Source organism: Nasonia vitripennis, chromosome 5 (genome assembly GCF_009193385.2).
Source record: "Nasonia vitripennis strain AsymCx chromosome 5, Nvit_psr_1.1, whole genome shotgun sequence".
NCBI lineage: Eukaryota > Metazoa > Arthropoda > Insecta > Hymenoptera > Pteromalidae > Nasonia > Nasonia vitripennis.
The window spans coordinates 2,717,018-2,738,839 of record NC_045761.1 but is presented as its reverse complement, the minus strand read 5'-3'; the positions used below and the strand labels follow the sequence as shown (position 1 = coordinate 2,738,839).

At 44.0% G+C, this 21,822-nt stretch overlaps 5 protein-coding genes across 12 annotated transcripts; 2 read left to right on the top strand and 3 right to left on the bottom strand.

Annotated features, from left to right (window-relative positions):
* Positions 1–201: 201 nt before the first annotated feature.
* On the bottom strand, positions 202–10,007 carry LOC100123297 (acidic leucine-rich nuclear phosphoprotein 32 family member A). 2 transcript variants are annotated; one of them, XM_031932420.2, is made up of 7 exons: positions 8,658–10,007; positions 4,492–4,635; positions 4,171–4,403; positions 3,990–4,093; positions 3,824–3,912; positions 3,640–3,742; positions 202–3,558 (listed from the first exon to the last, which is right to left on the bottom strand). In XM_031932420.2, the coding sequence occupies exons 1-7, from the start codon at positions 8,730–8,732 to the stop codon at positions 3,497–3,499; spliced, it is 810 nt and encodes a 269-aa protein (XP_031788280.1). In that variant the 5' UTR covers positions 8,733–10,007; the 3' UTR covers positions 202–3,496. The 2 variants fall into 2 exon arrangements, with proteins under 2 accessions (XP_031788280.1, XP_001606921.2); XM_001606871.6 differs by having other exon boundaries at positions 3,824–3,897.
* On the top strand, positions 7,037–12,937 carry S2P (membrane-bound transcription factor site-2 protease). Of its 5 annotated transcripts, none has more exon segments than NM_001193293.1 (6): positions 7,037–7,210; positions 11,114–11,392; positions 11,464–11,814; positions 11,888–12,046; positions 12,119–12,376; positions 12,448–12,937. In NM_001193293.1, coding segments are annotated over 6 exon segments (1,533 nt in total). In that variant the 5' UTR covers positions 7,037–7,090; the 3' UTR covers positions 12,814–12,937.
* LOC100123282 (LYR motif-containing protein 2) lies at positions 12,385–13,605 on the bottom strand. The gene is made up of 3 exons (XM_031932422.2): positions 13,382–13,605; positions 13,162–13,302; positions 12,385–13,084 (listed from the first exon to the last, which is right to left on the bottom strand). Exons 1-3 carry the CDS (start codon positions 13,415–13,417, stop codon positions 13,007–13,009), a joined length of 255 nt encoding a protein of 84 aa, XP_031788282.1. The 5' UTR covers positions 13,418–13,605; the 3' UTR covers positions 12,385–13,006.
* Positions 13,606–13,799: 194 nt separating this feature from the next.
* LOC100120228 (zinc finger C4H2 domain-containing protein) lies at positions 13,800–17,500 on the bottom strand. The gene is made up of 5 exons (XM_001607747.6): positions 15,072–17,500; positions 14,827–14,998; positions 14,572–14,750; positions 14,286–14,486; positions 13,800–14,203 (listed from the first exon to the last, which is right to left on the bottom strand). The coding sequence occupies exons 1-5, from the start codon at positions 15,128–15,130 to the stop codon at positions 14,074–14,076; spliced, it is 741 nt and encodes a 246-aa protein (XP_001607797.1). The 5' UTR covers positions 15,131–17,500; the 3' UTR covers positions 13,800–14,073.
* On the top strand, positions 16,064–21,463 carry LOC100123273 (sorting nexin-12). 3 transcript variants are annotated; one of them, XM_008203704.4, is made up of 11 exons: positions 17,434–17,563; positions 17,780–17,875; positions 17,945–18,069; positions 18,406–19,528; positions 19,633–19,703; positions 19,831–19,976; positions 20,130–20,245; positions 20,458–20,634; positions 20,698–20,857; positions 20,935–20,974; positions 21,044–21,463. In XM_008203704.4, exons 4-11 carry the CDS (start codon positions 19,446–19,448, stop codon positions 21,343–21,345), a joined length of 1,095 nt encoding a protein of 364 aa, XP_008201926.1. In that variant the 5' UTR covers positions 17,434–17,563; positions 17,780–17,875; positions 17,945–18,069; positions 18,406–19,445; the 3' UTR covers positions 21,346–21,463. The 3 variants fall into 3 exon arrangements, with proteins under 3 accessions (XP_031788281.1, XP_008201926.1, XP_032456208.1); XM_032600317.1 differs by lacking the exon at positions 20,130–20,245; XM_031932421.2 differs by lacking the exons at positions 17,434–17,563; positions 19,633–19,703; positions 19,831–19,976; ... (3 more) ...; positions 20,935–20,974; positions 21,044–21,463 and adding an exon at positions 16,064–17,016 and having other exon boundaries at positions 18,406–19,173.
* Positions 21,464–21,822: the final 359 nt, after the last annotated feature.

Genomic DNA, 21,822 nt, shown 5'->3' with positions numbered 1-21,822 from the left:
CGCGATCCGCGCCCCCCCCCCCCCCGTCTCGCGGACTCAGCGGAGAGAGAGAGAGAGAGCAACATCTGGCGGATCTGCGCTCGGTGGGAGGTGAAGGCGACGCCGCGATTGGTCGGGCTGAAAGCTGCGCGGAAAATTCGAATCGCGAGTTTTTCTCTCGAAGGAACTGATGGGATGCGGCGAAGTAAAACACCGGGCTGGTTGATTTGTAAATGGTTTTATTAATAAATTATCTTTTCTTATTTCGCGATGAGGATTGCTCAAAAGAAATGAACGTCTGATAAAAATCCATTTTAACAACAGAAACAGACGGACGACACGCGCAAATGTATGTGTATGTATTGTGTGTAATATATATGTATAACCGTAATAAGTTCATACGTATACCTGATACACAAGGGCGATAGACAAAATGTTTTCTCTTTCTCTCACTCTCTTTCTCGCTATCATCGCTCATACTCATCAACACATGGTCTATCCAAAAATTACAATTGACAAAAGCGCATTTGCCTCGCGGGCCGCTCGGAATTTACTCTTCGTCGCTTGTATATATTATACGCTCTCCCTCATTTTAAATTCTCAATTTTCACCTCAATATAACCACCAGCTTTCATAGTCAAAGTTATCTCTTTTAATAATAAAATTCTTTCTTTCATTTTTTTTTTTTTTTTTTTCATTATTATTGTACTTAGATAATTCTCCCTCCCGCATTTTTTTTCCACCAAACCTCCCTTAAATTTTTCATTCCGCGATATACATTAGTGAGTCGTGACGAGTTGATCACTTTGAACAACCTTGCAGGATAGAAAGATAAAAATTTTTTTAGAAAAAAATATATGTATATATCGGTACATATATAGACTTTTTTGTTTTCTGTTTCTTTTTTTTAACTTTTTTTTTTTATCTTAAGAAGTTTATGCTCGAAAGCTCGGGGGTCGGCGCTCAGAGCGCTCGTCGAGCTTTCTCCTATACGTCTGCTGCTGCATCTTTTTTCCAAATATTCCTCTTTATACCTTATCTTCGCAAGGGCAACGTCACTCAAAGTAATGCGCACTAATATAATAAGCATTGAAATTTGAACATCGGTGCTTGTTTAACGGATCATTTTGATTGTATATAATATCGGTTTGAGAGACATGGTAATAAATTGCATTTAGGGCGGCCGGTACTCATCTCCTCCCGTCTGTTTATTATTATTATTATTTTTTTAGACTTTTCTCTAATACGTATGTGATTCCGTGCGAACCGCAAAAACAAATAACCGCTGATCGAGAAAATTTTTTTCTTTACAAATTTAGCTCTGTATAACACGCGCGCCGTGTGCTTTGTGGTACCTAATATAACGTTTGCTTTTAGTCTTGGAAAAATTGGATAAGGCCATAAACCAATCTGGCGTCAGCCCCGCACGAGTCCTCGGGCGCGCACCAGCCTCGTTTTCCTAGATCTGTAATTTTCTCAAACTCCACCTTTTACGCACTGCCTACCGCGCATAATTCATATTTTCATTAACTTTATCTCCTCGCACTCGCTCGCTCTCGCTCTCTCTTTTTTTGTAAACTTTTCTGGTACATTTTCTATCACTTTGTTATAAAACCAATCCTCTCTCTCTTACTTTTGTCGCTTGCTCGCACAACGCACTCTCACAAGCACTCTGTCGCACAATTATAATACGTCGCCTCTGATCGCGGCTCGTCTCTCGCGGTCTTCAGTCATCTACAACCGTCCCAAGTCTCTCGCGATTCTCGGCTCCGTCCATTGTTTTCATTAAATAATTAATTATTCATTTACGTTATTTTATTTTCTTTTAATTAGTTTTCTTACTTTACTCTAAAACTGACTCGGGTCCTCGTCGACGTCAATCTATCTTTCTTTTTTTTTAACGTGTTGTCGTCGTTGTTCTCTACTTCGGTATTTTATTTATCCGCCTGCCCTCAACTTTTAACTTTACGACGCCTAGCCACTGTCGAATCGTTGCAAAAGCACATGTGTAAACTTCTCTTTCGTCCCCTCTCGCATCATCATTTTATAATGATAATTCTAAAATAAGTATAATAATATCTACTACTCTTAATCTGTAATCTCGACAGGCAAAATTTGCATCGCAAGATTGTGTAGTAGCTGAGGAGCCGGTGGGTGATCTTTGAGACAGAAAGTAAAGGTTTTAGTAGCACATTTTTTTTTTGTTCTGTTACTTTTTATTTATCTATATTTTATAAGAAAAATATCTTCCTTTTCAATTTTAGAAGTAATAATATGTGTTACAGGAATTGAGTGAGTTGGAGTTCTCGTTTTATTAAGGTACGAAAAAATCTGCAGTCGTTGATATGACAAATATACTAGCAGTCGATATAGCACTGCTATATTTCTTTTTTTTTCGATCCTTGCAATTGTCTTGATTGATTGGTCCATCTTACGACGTATATAAATTTATTACAATTCAGTTGTTGATGATGGGCAAAAAAAAACTCATAATTGTTCGGTCACGATTTTCCAAATTTTGCAAGACGAATCGAATGGAAATCTGGCGCGCCTCGTTTACCTTACATCTAAAAGGTAATGGTTAATTAGCTGAAAGTGTGAGGGTACGAATCAATCGTAAAGGCTTTTTTGGACGACCCGAGAAAAAGTAAAAAAAGAAACATGATTAAAACATTGCCTCCTGTACATACGAAACATGTTCCCGTCTCAAAAATCACAGTGCGGCACCGCGCATCATTTCGACGGGTGTGGTTTGTAAACCTGTACAAAAGTTGATCCTCGTTTACATTCTACGCTTAATAATGGTACAATAATGATGTATTTAAAATGTAACTTATATAACCTTAGTACTGATTAACGATGGCTGCATTCCAGCATAAGCCCAGCCTTTGGCCGAGTGGAGCTAACAGACAAATACGCTCCTATGAGTGTAAAACTCCGCTGCCTTCTCTCTAACTCGTACTCTCTTGAGACCCCAGTCGTGTCTTCTTACATCCGTTCTTCTCTCGCCAAAACTATGCAACACTTCTAATTCTCTAACTATATACTCTATATAAAATATCGTTAGTATAACTAAAACGCGTGTTGGGTCTAGCTGGAATGCGGCCCTTATTTATGCCTCCTCCATCATCCTTTCCAACTTATTCTTTAATGCTCCATTTCTCGATAACTTCCATTTTGTTTTACATATACTTTTTTCATTTTTCGTTTTATGCGCATATAATAATTGTCCATCTCTCTTTCTCGCTTGCTCGTTCGCTCGCTCTCGCACTCATTCACGCACAAACGTTCACTCCGTTTCTCTCTCTCTCTCTGTACTTCATTTGTTTTTAGTCGTATGTTACAATTTTTCAGTCAATGATCTACTGACAAAATCGCGCAACTCACTGTAGTCTGTCATTGGTCGGTCAATTAGTTTGATTCCCAGCTGTTCTCTTGGCGGCACACCTTTTGTTTTTTAAACGTTTGAACGAATTTTACATTCTCTCGACAGCATCGAAACGTCGTAAACGAATTTCTAATTCCCCGATTCAACGCCGTCTTCGTGTTTTCTCTTTTTGCCTCGGGCAGGAGACGAGTCTGCAAAAAGTGACATTATGTTACACAATGTTTGTATTTACATATTTGGGTATGCAGTTTCACGTTCGGCTTCGTGCATACCTTCTTGTTGTTGTTCTTCCTGCTCATCTTCTTCGTCCTCGTATTCGTAGTCGTCTTCCTCCTCGTCGGCTTCAACAACGTAATCTTCTTCGTCGCTTTCGTCCTGCAAGGTAAAAGAAACGACCGTGAATTTAAAAATCACAGATAAAAAACAAAACGGAAATTCGGAATTTCGAATACTTACTTCGAGATCTTTATACACCGAATCTAAGAGAACTCCTCCGTCTTCCAAGTCATCCTCGTCTTCCTCGTCGGAAGCTGAAAGAAAGAAAACTGAGTTCGTGAATATACGAATCGTGCATGCATAAGTTAATAACAAGCGCGTGAGAATAGTCGGCTTAGACAATTACCTTCTTCGCTGTCGTCTTCATTAGCATCTCCATCTCCATCGTCGTTACCGTTAACCTCGTCGTCTTCGCCATCGCTATCGACTTCGCAGTCGTCAATGTCGTACCTGCGAACATTTCCAAAAGTTGAAAATTTTGCTCAGCTGCAAACGAGCCTACCATACTCCTTTTATCACCAACTCACCCGTCAAGGTACCGTAGGCTGGGTATAAGACTGAAGACCTTCTCCCTGTAATTGTCCATGTTTGTCGCTTCATTGTTGAAGAGATCAAGGCTTTTCAAGTTCTTGAACTCCTTCAACGGCTGTAGCGTGTCGAGGTCCTTGATTTTGTTCCCGCTGAGGTTCAGGTGAGTCAACTTTGGGCTCGTGTGCAGCAGGTTCAAACCGCTCGATATTCTGTTGTCACTTAGTTCCAACTGAAACATTCGAATCGGTTCGTTATAGCGATCGATCTATTGGGCGATCGATGACCTAAAGTTCATTCACACAGCTGAACAAGCGTACCTTTTTGAGGTTTGGTAATTTTGGGAAGCCTTTTAAACTGGTGAGTCCCACGTTGATGAGGCTCAGCGATTCTAGGGCGACGAACTCGTCCGTCAGGCCGACGATATTCGTACTCCGGCAATTGTCGAGTACGAACTCTGTAATCTGAAAAACACGAGAGCAAAATGGACTTTAGCACACACAATTTGCATAAAATCGCGCAAAGATAAAAAAATTCAAATCGCGACACGCTAACACAGAGGAGGAGAAGGGGTCACACGAAGAGAGAGAGAGAGAGAGAGAGAGAGAGAGAGAGAGGCGCACGTACGGCGGCGGCGCGGGAGATGGGTCATTTTATTGATCGGAGAAAGGAGAAAGAGACGGAAGAGTTAGGCGACCGTCGCGGCGCGCGTCGCGTAACAGGCGTGTAACGCGCGAAAACAGCGGGGACGAACCGCGATAGAAGAGGTATAAAGCACGTGAAATCTCGCGCGCCTAATGCCAGCGCAGCTGACTTTTTCTCGAAACCTCTCCGGCTTCCAGCGCTTGAATTCGTTTCGCAAAATCGAAAAGCCATACTACTGACTAGAATCCCACGCGGTACAATGATAGAAGAAAGTCAGCACCGTTAACGCAGTCGCGAAAGCTCGTAAAAACGGGGAGAGTCTCGCGCACGCACGGCACGGCGTGGCCCAGTTATAAGGCGCGAGTTAAGGGTATTTTCCTCTCTCGCGACGTGCGCGTGTAGGTATACATCAGCCGGTGTGCGTTTCAACTCTTGCGGCCGGCGCGCGCGAGCGAGAGGCGTCACGTGGGAAAACGCGGTGCGTTAAGAGCGCGCTTCGCTGCGCACCCCATCTCTCCTCGCCGACGTCTATTGTACAATGCGTTAGTGTAAAGTTTCGCGACGGAGAGTTCTGTACGTTGTGAATTAAACTCGGTTCGAAATAAAATTTTCAAATTCTCCGAAAGGGTAACGCTACAGGAATCATTGAGAGAGAAAAAAAGTCGTTCACCGCATCCTACCCCGCAGAGGCTTGCTCGATTTCGCATCGCACGAGACCCGCGCACGAGAGACAGAGAAAGAGAGGAGCCGCGCATGAGAGTAGGAAAGTGCGTCCACGTATAGAGACACGGGTACACACCGCGCACGGCCGAACGGATCGATGACTGTGCAGCAGGCAGGCAACGAAGTCGCGGGGGCGTATGGCTGATGTACGCGCGCGCGCGCGCGCGAGCGAAGGGGGTTAGTTAACCCGTTCTCGCTCTCTTTCTCTCTCTTTTGCATTTTTGCGCGCGCGCCCTCTCCTCCTTTTGTCTGCCGCGGACTTCGCGAAGTCAAGGCGCGCGACTCTCTCTATATGCACTTCGGCCGCGACTATTTATAGACTCTTTCCTTGCTGCGGGGAGATTTTGCGATTGTTTGCTTTTTTTGAAGTTATAAATTCGCGCGCAGTATGTGGATCGAATTTCTAGGCACGAGCTTCCGTTCGATGAATCGTTACACGGATAATGATGCTTTTTCATAGTCTACCTGACCAGCGAAAGCTCTCAACCCACCCCCGCCGAGTCTTGTAGCGTCGAATCGTCGTGTAGCCGACTAAGTGCGTACAGCCGTTTCCTCTCACGGGCCACCCGCTGCTTAGAGTGTGTGTGTGTGCAGATACGGAGTACATCAAGGTCGGTGAGACGCCAATCTCACACCGGCTATCGATTTTCAATTCATTCTTCCGTGCGTGTGCCCCGAACTCGCCATCGGGTGTCTCTTTTATTAATATTATTGTTGTGGGCGAGCTTTTTTTTCGATGGAATATACCAAAGCGAATTTTTCCGAAAATTTTAAGCGAAGAACGTCCAAGTTCGCAGAATCGACAGCGAAATCGTGTGCTTCTGGGAACTCTCCTCACTCGCGGCGGAATACGAAAGCGTCGGGATGATAAAAATTCAGCGCGCGCTTACGTAACGCGTTTGAATTCTCTACTTCGCGCCTTTTTTCGCCAACCATACAAACAAGCGAAGACGCGCATCGATTGAGCCACGGAAGCGGAGTAAAAATCGATAGGAATTTGCGCCTCGTATGCATACATTAATACACGGGTAAGATTAACTCATCAGAAACGCGCCTATCCGCAGTCAGCCGTGTTCGCACACACGCAGAGAGACGGGGGAGGGAGGGGCGCCCGGTAACACGGTTACGCCACTGCTCTCGCAGCGGCGGCCGGCGGAATCAACGCCCACGCGGCGCACGCGAAATCCCTCGGTTTCTATCCCAAAAATTTCGCCTGTCCCCCTGTCCACGTCGAGCTACAGTATGTACGCGCGAACCACCCCTCGCGATGTGAAAACTTCACTCGTACACGCGTATGCAGATGCGACGCACTCGACGACGCACATCGTATCCTTTAGTATACGCGCGAGAAAGATGCATCGAAAAAACAGGACGACAGGTGCGCGCGCCGTTTCAATTCGCGCGTGTTATGCGGCGGCGCAGAGAGAGAGAGAGAGCAAAGTGGACTCGTCCGACAGACACACAACATGGCCGGCGGCACGCGTGACGTCGTCGGCCGTTGCAGCTGTGTGTATAGTGCGGAGGGCGTCGCAAATTTTCCGCGCCTGCCGTATGCCCATTTTCACGCCTACAAAGCGAGTCTCGCAACGGGACTTGTTGCCGAGATCCGCGCGGATTCGTACTATCCTCGGAGACGCGGCTCTGCTTCCTTTTTTCCCGAATCGCGCGCGTGTAAGTATACACATCACAGAACAGAGTGTACATATAGATGTATAGATACGTATTCGAAGTAAGTGCGTATATACACGCGTGCATGCACATGCGCAGTGGCGGATTCGGGACGCGGCGTGGCAGGAGAGAGAGCGCTCTACAACAACACACTCTGTGTGTACCTACTTCCCTCTCTCTCTCTCTCTTGACTCTCGCGCAAGAATCCAGCGGGGACGTGCTCAAGTTCAAAGATGCGCGGCCGATCATCCTATCCTCTCGCTCTCTCACATCTCGGCCGATCGATCTATCATATCAACCGAGCGCTCTCTCTCTCTGGCCCACGCACTTCCGGCGGCAGTGCTCACAATGAATAGCGCGACTATATAGGAGAGCAAAGCACTCGAAAAGAAAACACGGCCCCGTGCGCGGCCCGAACCTTGACCCAATAATACACGGAGCCGAGAGATGGCCGACTTCCGCGAGTTCGCGCATAGATCGATGAATCCGACCTGTTGTCGATATCGCGCAGCGTTGTGTATACCACCACCCCCCCCCCCTCGGACGGCGAACAGGTGCTGATGTGTGCTACGGCGCGGGCCTTTCGAAGCTGTTGCGTACGCGCACGGACCAGTTTACTGCACTTTGACGCCATTCTCTACTATCGCGTGTGCGCGCGTGACGTCGCGATATCGCCGATACGCACGCACGCGTTTCGAGGGAGCGAGATGGAAAAGCCGAGTACGCATTATACACATCGGCAACGAGAAGAGAGTTGTTATACGAGCAGGTATATACACAATTACGCGGCGGCCGCTAATGCAGCCGGAGAGCGTTCGCACGTTTCCTCGATCAATTAACGAGAGAGCGCCGCCGCCGCTGATGGCACCGCGGAAAAGACGTCGGCACATATGCTCTCGCGGACGAAGAAACGGAGTAAAACCGGGAAAGAGAGTGAGAGAATCACGACGATCGCGCGCGGCTGTAACGTGTCGGTGCTCTCTCTCCCTCTCGCTCTGTCGGTGTGTATATATATATATATATATATATATATATATATATATATATATATATATATATATATATATATATAAGTATACGTGCCTCCGAGTGAGAGCGGCGCGAGCGCGCCATGCTTCTTTTTCGCCGTCTCTCCCCGATCGCAACGCTCTCTCTCTCTCTCTATCCTCGCTCTTTCTCTCTTTCTACACGCGCATCCCGATTTCGTGCACTCGTTATTGTCGTCGTCCTCACCCCCGGCTCGATTTTTTCTCTCGCCCGGCGGAGGCGCTGTTGAATAACGCGCCCGCCTATGCACGCATGTACACACACGTTATACGGAGCACGCACGAAGGAGAGAAATTGAGGATTGTGTATAACGCGCGACTTTTGCAAATAATACTTAGAAAGAACATACGAGAGAAAAAAGGGGACTGCTGGGCGAAAAGGATGTATAGGCAGTAGTACTCACTTCGGCGGGCTTCCTGCCGCGCTTCTCCAGCTCTATCCGTTTCTCCATGCCGCCCGTGCGCGTCGTATCTTCCATGCAGCAGGAGTCGTGCCCGTCGACGACGGAGGCAGCAGCAGCCGCACCGTCTTCTCTCGCTCTCGCTACCTACTCCTCCTCTGCTCCGCTGTGTGCGCAGTGTGCAGCGCTGCTGCTGGTGCAGAGCAGCAGTCCGTCCCTCGCGCGTGGCTCTCTCTCCCTGCTGCAGCAGCAGCGACAGCGGCTTCCTCAGGTGCACTCTTGGGCCGCGCAGGTACACACTCTCACGGACACACACGCGGATGCTCCCTCCGAACGAGAGGCACAACCCCTCGATCGCACTTTCTTTTTTCTCGGTCGCTTGCACCGCTGCAGGACCGTCTCCACTCTTCACCCAACACTGCTCAGTCAGTCGCACGTCCCTGCGCCAACACTGCTGGTGCGCGGCGGCGGCGGCGGCGGCGGCGAGCACGGCGACGGCGATCTCTCAAAACGAAACGGCACCTCCGAGTGCACCAACACTACGCGGCAGAGTGAATAGAGAGCGAAGAAGACGGAGCTGCGAAGGAGAAGGAGGAGAGGAAGGAAGAACGATGAAGGAGAGAGAGAGAGAGAGAGAAGGAGAGCGCGCGCGCGTGCGCCCACGGAATATGGAGGAACACGAACGGTCTGTCGCTCTACCGCCGCCGCTCTACTCTCTCTCTCTTGCTCGCTCGCTCTTCTGGACACACCGCCGCACCACCTGGTAGTGGGGGCAGCTAAGGAGCGGAGAATAAATAATGCGGCCCGTGTGCGTGTGTCGTTCTCTATCTCGATCGCACTCTCGCACTCTCTATACCTATCTGGCTTCGATGCTTATTGTCTTTTTTTACTCGCGGCGATGATTTTTCCTCCCCGCCGCACTCGTCGCGCGTTTCTTCGATGCACTGCTTCACAACACACGCCTTTCGTCTCTCTCTCTCGCTCTCTGTTACACAACTATTTTTCTCCCCTGCGCGCGCTCCACTATCCGCACCGGCTCCTTTTTGCCGTATAGCTGCACTCGAATTACCGCCGATTCAAATTCCCTCGTCGAACGAGTCTGCGCCCACTATTAGGTGTAGTTTACGTTTTTTTCCAAAGCGGCGCGGCCCAGCTGGCTCTCGAGTGAAAAACACCGGCGCACACGCACGCTCTCCACACACACACACACACACACACACACGTCTCGCGGCAGCCTTCGTCAACGAGTTATAGAGATATACAACGACGGCGGACGGGGAAGAACGCGAGGAGCTTGTATACATGTGCGTTGCGTGCGCCGAGAGATGTTGTTGATGGTTGTTGCTGCCAGAGCTGCTGGGTGCGCCGGTGCGCGCGCAACTCGGTCAGGTAGCGCCGACCTGGCGACCCTTCGGCGAGTTGCTGTCGAGGTGATCGTTCACTCTTGTCGTTTGCGTTTATAGACCGTCCCCGGGTATCGCTTTATTTTCGAAAATCGTTACTCTGGCCAGTTTAGTATCCGATTCTCGAGGCGATTGCAAAAATCCTTGGGAGTCACTTTGAAAGTTACCGGATCGAGTCCATTCGCAACTCCGTAATGCATTTTGGAGCATCTTTGGTAGTTGCGATTTCGACCATCACGGCAGCACCGCTCGACGCTCGGTTGTCCCAAGGTGAACTGAACATCGTATCTGCGGTGTATCAAGTACACACCGCTATAAAGCGATCAAGTAGTGGCGACGCTCGCTGGATGATTTCGAGAGTTTAGCGATTATTTTCTGGAATGTAGAGCACTTATGTATCGTGTAGAGATCAATCAGAGAGATTAGTCAGAAATATTGAAAATTCACTATTTTTTTAAGCTGTTTTCGAATTTTTTATTAAATTGATTGAAATTGTTTTAAAAATCAATATTTTTTTACAAAATCGCTTGCTATTACCGACAGAGTTCGCGGAGCACTGTTTTAACCTATTATCGCGAAATTTGAATTAGCTCTTTTCCTTCCGGGGTATCTTTGCATGACGAAGTTATAACATAAAACATTCAACTTATTTATTGGATTTGATTTTATCGGATGGAGACGTCGTTAAATTTCGAGTTCTCATTGATACACGCTCGAGTGATTAGAGCCTAGGTTTAAAACAAATCAGTAGTCGATAAACATGGTATCATAATGGAAGCACTTCACATCCTCATAATTATTGGACTCATTCACTTTTCATTCTTTTTCTTTAATACTATTTTCGTGGTAAGACTTATTCGTTATTGTATTCTACGTCAATATTTTATGTTGACTTTTATATTCCAATATTATTACAGCCATTATTTCATCGTTAATTTCAAATTAGGTTATGTGCAATGTTTATACTGTATCTGACACAACAGATATCCTTATAATGCTACTCTTAATAGACCTATAGCTAGATTTTTCTACTTTGACATAAAATATTTATTGCAGTCATGTATGCATCTACCCTACCTGACCCTGTTGAATAAATTTGGTCTAGAAATCAAATTATTACGCATAAAATGGTTCACAACTGCCTTCAACCGTTCATTGATGAGATGGGGATTGAATCGTTCCAAATTCTGGTCACTGTGGTACAATGCAGGACTGATCTCAACGATTGTACTGCTTCCAATATCAATAGTAGTTATTTTAAAAATGACACTTAACATTTGGTTGTACAATTCAGCATCACCAAATGAAAAGAAAGAACAAGTATTGGAACTTATGGTAAATTGAACTGTATTTTGTTTTCTACTGTATCATTACTGTGTTCTTCAAAGTGATTTAATTGTCATCAGGTTCCAGGAGTTGATATTCCTTACAATGAAATGGGGTACTACGTGCTCTCTTTAATATTATGCAGTGTTGTGCATGAGATGGGACATGCTATGGCAGCAGTAAGAGAAGATGTACGCTTTTTTGGGATAGGAATGATATTGTTTTTTGTTGTACCAGTTGCTTTTGTTCACATAAGCGATGAGCAACTTATTATGTTACCAGTTAAGAATCGCTTGAGAATTTTGTGTGCTGGAGTATGGCACAATATAGTTTTTGCAGGATTTGCAATTGTTCTCATAGGAGCTATCACGGCATTTTTTTCACCATTTTTCATGACAAATGCTGGTGTCTTCATCAAAGATATCTCACCAGTGAGTTGTAATACAATACTCTTTTATCTTCTTGTTATGAAGCAGTAATTGCATGCTTGAAAATATATTTCAGAAATCTCCTCTATTAGGACCTTCTGGGCTTTTATCAGGAGATGTAGTACACAGAATTAATGACTGTTATGTAAAAAATTCAACACATTGGAGAACATGTATTCTGCAGGCAACTCAGGCACCAACTCCTGGTTACTGTGTAACAGATAAGATGGTCAAGGTATCGTCTTAACTAAGCAAGTGGATTCTTAAAATTAATACTATGCAGATTGTAATGAAGTTTAATTTTTAGGAATTAGATAAATCTTTTCTGGCTCCGGATAAAAACAATGGAGTTTATAACTGCTGTGATCAGCACAATGTAGAAAAGGGATATCTATGTTTTGAGCATTTAGAAGGGTTTGATATTCAGACTCCCAAAGCTGCCATGCACTTTTGCCTTCCTACTCGAGCAATTGTAGAAAGCTCCCATAATTTATGTCAAAACAATGACCAGTGTTTTATGCTTAATGACTTGTGTGTTAGACCTGTGTTGGGCAACAGAACAAAGGTAACTTATCAGTTTAAAAATTTATAAATTTCTTTATTCTTATCCTGACTGATAAATATGTCTATGAGCAGATTGTGCAAATCCAAAGATATGGACATAAAGATGTACTATTTTTTGGACATCCTTCAGAAATATATTATACAGTTGAATTGACTGACTGGGTTCCAAAATTCTCCTTCTTAAATCCGAATTTTCCAGAGGCCTTAATTCTACTTTGCAAGTATATTGCAGTTTTTTCATCAGGCTTGGCAGTCATTAATGTAGTGCCTTGCTTTTACTTTGATGGTCAACACATTGCTGCATTATTGACAGAGACTTTGTTAAGAAACAAGATACAACAACAGAGTGCACGCTCAATGATTACTTTGGCCATAACAACCACATTCACATTGCTACTTGGATTTAATTTGATAAATATGTACCTGCATAAAATGTAGACTATGTGACTTATTATACAGTTATTGTGATACGTAAGCTAGTGCAACTATTTAAATATGTACAGATATTTATTATACACTGCTGATGAATTTATAAATATAAAAACAGTTTTCATTTATCATATGAGAATTTCTTCATTTTAGTCCTATCCTTTTTGTGCAGTATGAATCATGCACACACATAAAATTATTTTTACTGCGTTCGACCTAAGTTCTTTTGGAGTTCTCGCAGTGATTTTTCTCCATGATCCATTAATGCTTTTATGTGCAACTATAACATAATTGACAATCCTTCATAAATAAGATATTCATAATTTATCTTAATTATTCTGAGAATATATAACTTACATCATCAGTTACATTTTTGTAGGTTTTGAAATCTGATCTTGCCCATTCCCTCATGTATTCTCTGTCAGTCTTATCAGGTATTAGTTTTACAGTTCTCAAGATATTTCTGTACAACTTTAAAACTTGTCTGCTGTTCATAAACTGAAGGGAATCATTTTTTCAGTAATGATAATTTTGTGAGAAAATTAATTTGTAAAAAATAAATATGTATTAAATTAACCTGTTTTAAATCCATTGCTGGTGGTAAGGGCTTCATAATGTTCTAATTTATTTAAAAAAGTTTTCCTTTATAATGCTTTTCTACTTTTTGGCATATAATTACATGATTTTTACAAATTGCACTTGCTATGAAATAGCAGAAGAGCTAACTGCACGTAAACATCTTTCAGAGAACTGATCATATGGCTATTCACGTTCACGCGTGCGTAAAATGACGTGTGAACTAACCTTGTCCAATAAAAAATGGATTAACCAATCAAAAAGTAGTGCACGAGATAGTTTGTGACAGAAATTTAATGAAGTGATGTTTGATAAATAAAGAAGAATCACTTGTTATTACAAACATTTATTAATAAATTTTATAATAATTTAAATGTTAACTGCAGATACAACTGTAGTAAAAATTAAAAAAATGTTGCTTCATTGAACACACAATTATTACAATATATTTGTAGTATTATTTAAAACAAGACAGTTGATACAGGTAGACAAACATACAAACGTTTTGTACTAATGACACGTATTTTTTCTGATGACGATAAAAAAAATTGTTAAAAAAATGACACATCTTACAGCTATGAATTGTATGCTAAGATTCCATCAGCTGAATCATTTTGATTACACTATAATTATGATGTGATTACCATGAATCAGTAAATGAATGAATAAATGAATTTCTTGGCAATAAAAAATTTAGTCTTTCTTTTTTGGCTTCTTAGGATTACGAGATCGAGACTTGGCTTTGCACAGAGGACAAATGGGTGCATTTCTGTGAATCTGTTGATGGCAAGAAAGGCAAGACTTCATGGGTGGAGGTTGTTGTCTGAAAGAAAATTTAATAGCATTAGTACACATTCCATATTATCTCGGTAAAAAAAATTACAATGTGATGAACTGAAATGCACCTGAATGTTGGAGCAGGAGGCCCAGGGGCTGGAGGAAGTGGTCTGGGTTCTGTCTTACTAGAGCCTTGTAGAGGCTGTGGCGCCAAGAAGGCATTACTTCCTTGATGTCCACCATGCGAGTGCATATTTAGTGGAGGAAGCAAATCTTCTCCTCGAACGTCCATTCGCCACTCTGACTTTTGTACTGCACGATCAAAATAACTAGAATTCCAAAGAAATTTGACTGTATGGACAGTATGTGGCAAAATATTTTTGTTAAAGTAGAACAAAAGAATGAATGTCTTACTCTGGAGTTATGTCAGACTCAATTTCATAAAGTTCTGGTAATCTCTCAAGACCTAAATAATCTCTTCTCATTCTATCAACGTCGTGTTTCAGAGGCTGATAGTCATTATTATGAATAATTTTAGCAGCTTCTCTAGCCCTATTCCTAGCTTCCTCTGCATGTTTGATCACCGATTCCATCTGAGCAAGACAATAAAATCATTTTTCACAAGAGAAAAATAAAAGAAAGCCACAAAAAATGTAGTATCAAGCTTACAGCATTGATATCAGCATGAATTTGCCTAAGCTCTTCAACGTGAGCCATCTTCTCCTGCATCAGAAGGTCCATCTCCTGTTTGTACTCCATCAAACATTTGTCCTCCTGTTCAGTGAGCTCGACCTCTTGAAAGATCCTCTGCTTTATCTTGTCTAACTGGAGAGTCTTGGATCTAAACACAAGAAAAAACAAACCATCAACAAACCCATCAAACAAGTCAATGCAAATGCCAGTAAAAATCTCACCTGATGTCCTTCAAAGCTTCAAGCTTAGCGAAGAGTATTGTACCCTCCGGATTGGCCATCTCGATCAACCCTTCCAAAATTGCACTAGCTTTCAATTAATTAATTGATTAAACAAACTAATCCTTCTAACCTCAGCTAAACGCTAGCATCGGCTTCTCGCGTTTTCGGAAAGTACAAGAGCCACGACACAAAAAGCTCCAATCCTCAGCTGCATTATCTCTAGTTTCTTTGTTCGATCCTCGCCGCGGCCACAGGATTGTGTATTTACGCTCCCTTTTTCGACGTAAAACAGAGACGAAAAGACGCTCGACGATAATCAAAGCGTTCGATTGTCCAGCGTCGATGGGTCTTGATCAGTTTTTTGTCGACCCGATTGACGCACTGATTTTCCCCTCCGAACTACGCGGCGACGACGACATTCCAGGGGGGCGCGTTCCGAAATTTTATGGTGTGTGTGTGTTGCGGCTTGGTTTGTATATTATGCAGCTGCTGCATTCGACAGCATCAGTAGCGATATGTCTCTCTCTCTCTCTCTCTCTCTCTCACTCAGTCTCTTTATGGACCATTTGTCGCGGCCAATCAGGGCGCCGGAAGCTGAGATTTGAGGGAAGCGGCCAATCGCAACAATCGTTGGAGCTTCTGCTGTTGCTACTTGTCGGGAGGCCATTTAAAAGTGTAGTGTAGTGTATGTATATTTTGTATATATTTTTAATTTCAACAAATTCTGCAAATCGTCAGATATTATGCTTTACAGAACAAGCTAAGCTCAATGGTCTCAAAGTAGAAGGAAACAGAGAGAGGAAGTGTAATAAAATGATCAAATTATTATAAATTATTATGATCGAAAAATAAAAAAACAACATCTAAAAGAGAACCCGATAGGCGGCGCCCGCGTTTCGCGCCAAGAGATACGCGAATAATAGATATATAGCATATAATGACGAAACCGTAGGAACGTCGCATTCGCATTCATCGCATCGAATGAAAGGAGTTCGAGACGTTATGTAAAGCTTGTTGGCTGTCCTACAAAATCGACGCAGGCTGCACATCGCTAAAAATCGATATCAGCAAAGTAAATTGAACAAACGAAAACTGATCGACGCCAGCGCAAAAACCGTTTCGAAATAGCAGCATAGCTATGCAAAATGCAAAGTCAGTAAGTAGCAGGCGATAATAATCGAACAGCGCAGAGAGCTACGAATTGCAGCGTAAATCTATGCTAATAGGATCGGCGAGTGCGCTCGTACTCGGCGTTAAAAAGTCGCCCATCTCGAGCATCGCAAAATGCAATAACATAATCGCCGAGGAACTTTCCCTCTGTATCGGGGGACCAATGAAAGCGCTGCTCCAGCGGCAAGAACCAACGACCTCGCATACGTCCGCACTTCTCTCTCTCTCTCTCTCTCTCTCTCTCTCTCTCTCAGCGAAAGGGGGAGGAACCGGATTCCTCGTATCGGCCAGCTAAAGCAGCAGCAGCAGACTCTCGCATACGGATACACACGCATATATACAAAGAGAGGCGGCTGGTATGCGCAGTGCGTCCGCGAAGGTCTATGCCTCTCGCGCTGTCGTTGCCCACCCCACTGTACAGTGTACACACATATCTCTCCTCGGCAGAGCGGCAGCCGCGAGGACGTGACGGTAGGTGGATTTAACGTCCGGTAGGCTAGTGCTGCGGCGGCGGAGTAGCCGAAGGGGACAAGAGATCGCGAGAGAGAGAAAGAGGAGTGTTGTATAAAGTGCGCGGTGGTGACAGTTGTTGTGTCTCGAGGATAGCGCCATGGCAGATACGACGGTCGACGCGACGCGGCGGCTCAACATCAAGAAGCAAACGCTCGACGACGCCTACGCGGCCCCGGCGAACTTTCTCGAGATCGACGTGATCAACCCGATCACTCACGGCCTCGGCAAGAAGCGCTACACCGACTATGAAGTCCGGATGCGAGTGAGTATCGGTCTATATCACTGCTCTCTCGCAACCTACACCACCACCGCCTCCTTCTCCTCCTCGGCTCTTTGTGTCACACGTCTCTTTAATATGTTCCGCAGGTGCTCCGATCGACACCTCTTCTCCGTCGGCTATTCTCATTACCCAGCAAAACACGCGCACAGTTTCTCGCGGTTATACCTATGTGTCATGTATACCTATACGTTGTACGTACCGACCGACGACTTACGTGTCGGTTGTTTTGTTTATTTGTGGCTTCTTCTTTTCTCACACGCACACACACACACCCCTTTCGGTGATGAGTCCACATGTCAGTAGGGTATTGGATCAGATCGGAGCGATATAAACGCTGCTGCCGAGAGCAGACTATCCGCCGGAGTCGCCTCTTTCCGATGGCTAATGGGTTTCACATGTCCGATCGTGAATCACTCGCACTCGAATTTTTACGCGTTGAACTGCGATGATAATGAGAGAGCCAAGCTCCGCGCGGACAAAGGATGCGGGACGATCTGTCGAGATCTATTCTTGGCCTCTTAATTTTTGAGTATGTAGCAACAAGTGGTGCTGCTGGGCTTGTCTGTCAGTAGCTGATGTTTACGGGTTATCTGTTGAGGGAGGTTGTTGACTGCTTTGAGGAGGCAGCAGGAAATTTTTCATTAATAAATTGAGAGGGAAAAATATGGGGTTTGTGTAGTTTGCCATTTTGGAGCACCAGCCCGTACTGTCTTTTCTAATTGCGATCCTTGTGCTTCTGTTGCAGACAAATTTACCAGTCTTCAAAGTTAAGGACTCCAGCGTGCGAAGAAGATACAGTGATTTCGAATGGCTGAGAAATGAACTTGAACGGGACAGCAAGGTTTGTTAATTTTGGTACTGCTCATTGTACATCTCTGACTTGATGTAACTGTGTGTGACTTTATTACAGATTGTAGTGCCTCCACTGCCCGGTAAAGCGTGGAAAAGACAAATGCCTTTCAGAGGCGATGATGGAATATTCGAAGAGGACTTCATCGAGGACAGAAGGAAGGGCTTGGAAGTTTTTGTGAATAAGTAAGTTTCAGTGACAAAAAGTGTCACTTGTGAGAGTTTTTATACTCAATGAGCAACAATATGTAGAGCACATTGATTTTCTATCGAGAGGAGATAATTTTATCAAAAGATAAATTTGGAAGGCTATTTTTCCATACGTTTATTAATTATCGCACATGCGCACATCGATGAGGCGCACTTTCATGTTGCTGTGCGGCGTGAATCTAATCTAAAAATTATAATAATCGGCAGTGGGGTTAGGTTGGCCGATGCGCACAAAAATTAATTACTTGTTGTAAGTATAGCGCGACAACGATACCGTTGCTAATCCTTTTTCTTTCTGTTTCTGTGTTGCAGAATTGCTGGACACCCATTAGCGCAAAATGAGCGATGTTTACACATGTTTTTGCAGGAGGTCTGTATAGATAAGAATTATGTGCCTGGAAAAATAAGGAACACATAGATTATGTAAAAAGGAATGAAATTTAGGCAATAAGAACGTGAAAATTCACCTGAACATGTTAGAACATTCATATTTTAATTGATTTTCACGAGATGCGATCTGGAGTTCTCTCTATATATTATATAAAGTTTTTCTTATTAAATTATGTATATTCTTTGATTATGAAATTCGGTTTTCATTGATTGAAAAAAAATTTCTTTATATACTGCAATGTCACACTCACGTACACACACACACACACATACACACACACGTGCATATAAACATATATTTACAGTACTATGTCGGTAAGGTCACAATGAAATGTACATTTAACTCGGTGTGATTTTGAATCTTAGAGGCAAAGACACATTGAATTGAACGAGCCATCACACACGCAAATTCACATTTGTATGGAGCAATTGTTAATGGATTATTACAAAAGGTTTTTGAGATCTGACTACATGTGCATTTTTACTCACTGCAAGATATCGAGAAAATTATTAGAAAATAAAGTAAGATTAAAGGAGGATAAGGTGTTTTCTACACATTTCATTTGATCGAGAGATGTGAGATTTGTTGTAAGCAAATTATTTTAAATATATACTTGTGTATTTAACGATTCGGACCATGAAATGTATCGAACATTCGCGTATAGTAAAATTTGTTTAAGTATATTGAAATCAGCGGACTTGTCATTGCAAAACCTCGCTTCCTTCTCTATCCGCCGTCAGTAACAAGGAGAAAAGCTCTGCAGTATGTGCGCACGTATTCCTTCGTTACCAACCGAGCTCCGCACCTGCGATACTCGTATTCACCTACGCTTTGGCGCTTGCGTCACTTGGTCGCAGTCGTTTGTTTGCCTTAGCAGCGGCCAGTGCTATGATAGAATCGTTTTTGGAGTTTGTTGATCCCGAGCATTCGTCATAAATGTGTCTACTATTCTGTGTAAACAATGGGAAATTGCATCGGTTACGAGATCAGAAAGTTCGCGAGGACCGCCTGGAAAAGAATTCGATGCAAGAAGAAACGCAAAAAGTACGTCGATCGCTATTCTTTGATATAGACTCGCGCTTCTGTCCCTATACTTTTAATTATAATATTCACTTCTTAATAAATAATCGCTCTTGCTCCAACTCCAGGTCGATAGTATTGTTGGTGGTTGGTCTTGACAACGCTGGAAAAAGTTCGGTGGTCAACTATATTTTTAATAGTAAGTATATAAGCGAAATTTAATTATTGATGCGTAGCTTCTTTTCTTCGAGCTCTGTCAATTGAATGACTTGGCGCAACAGTTTCGATTCTAAAGAAATTTGCTGAAAAATTGTTCAACGTTACAGAAAGTCTACTGACGCAGGAGAGCGTCGTGCCCACCATAGGATTTCGTACCGTAAGCTTCGATTACAAATCAAAATACTCTATACGCCTGTACGATGTAGGCGGTGGTCCGCAGATCCGCGCGCTATGGCCAAAGTACTACGCCGACGTAAGTTTCATCGCTTATTGAACTTTACCTCGAGTATACGGAGAAAAAGTAGTCTATATAGTGTAAAGATTCATCGGCCTCTTGAGAGCTTCATAAACAGCGCTGGGCACCGTTTATTTATACCGTTATATCCGTCATTAATCGATATTTTAGGTGCACGGCGTCATATTCGTAGTGGACTGTAACGACCACCGTCGCCTAGCTGAAAACACCGCGGTTTTTCAGGATCTAGTCTGTCACGACTTAATTTCACAAAAGCCAGTTTTAGTGTAAGCATGTTTCCTCCTCTTTATTTTCCATCGTTATTACCTATACACAGCCATTGTTCGCGTCCGCTCACTGTCGGACCGCTTTATTGTTCGCTTCACGAACGGATGCACCTGTACTGAATGAAAATCATAACCCGCAGCGACGAGTTGTGAGAGTGATCGTGGGCTTTTTTTTTTTCAAATCCTGATTTACCAACCGCGTCGCTCTTCAGTTTAGGAAACAAGCAAGACTTCAAGGAAGCCGTGGACGAGCTGGACCTGATCGAGATCATGAAAATCGAGCAAATCGTCAACTATGCCAAATCTTACACGAGGGTTGAAATCTGCTCGTGCTATCCGGACAAGCATAAGCACTTCAATTTGAATAAGAATATCGACATAGGATTCTCGTAAGGAAAACGAAATCTTCGCTTATCGTCAAATTCTTGCGTAATCAATATCGATTTTTCAAGGTGGCTGATTCAGGACATAGGCGACAACTACGAGGCGCTCGAAGAATTGTTGGAGGAGAGGAGAGCCAAACAGAACGAGAGGTGGTTGCACGCGATAAAAACGTGGACGGCCGAGAGCTTCGAGAACTCCTTCGAGTACACCGATTCGGACTCCGAATTGGTAGGATGAATCCAGCAATAAGTTACGAGAAATAAAGTCGTTCAAATCACTCAACGCAATTTGTCATTCTCTTTCAGTACATGAAGCCCATAATACCAAAGAACGAGTACAAAAAGCGTGAGTAATTTTCAGTCCATTTTTCAGAATGTTCTCTAAGCCTCTTACCTGAATCTCCGATAAATCCAGGTCGAAAGAGACGGAGAACCCTGAAGAGCATCTTCTGCATCACGAACAATCGAACGGCGCCGATGTCGGACTACGACAACAACGTGGCCCAGCAGAAAAGTACGAAGGAGCTGATTCGCAGCATGAGGATCGAGGAGTTGATCAGGACCACGGAGATCGACGCCGACGCCGTGATGCGGTACAAGAGGCCCTGGATCAGGCGAAAAAAGTACCGACCGAAGACTGCACCAGCCGCGACAAAGCCCTTCGAAGTCAAGCCGGTCGAGAGACCGATACCGAACCAGCTCCCGGTTCCAGCGTGAGATCACAGAACATACGATCTGTACCTTATACTAGACGGAGAAAGCGAGAGAACAAGTGTATTTTTGGGAGAGCGGAATCTCTTTTTGTACCCCGAATAAATTGGCGCGTGACTTTGAACTCGTTGTGGTGATTCTTTCTTCGCGTGCGATCGATAGCACGTAGATTATCCTCGGAAAACCGCTACACAAACCCGTATGTCGACTACGATATCCAGCGTTCTCGCGCACGATTCAAATGGCGCCGTGTATAGCTATAATAATGCCCGGGCTCAACGAGCAGCTCGACAGCAGCAGCGGCGGCGGCGGCGGCCCCTGAAAAATCGTAGGCAGGCAATCAGCCAGCCGATTAACCGGTAATTTCATACAAAGTTCTTCCTCCTCGCGAGCAGGAGCCCAGCCGTGAAAAAGGAGCAGCGCAGCGCGAGCGGGAGGATCATCCTCGGTTATTAAGACGTTCGGCCTGAAATATTGCGTCCA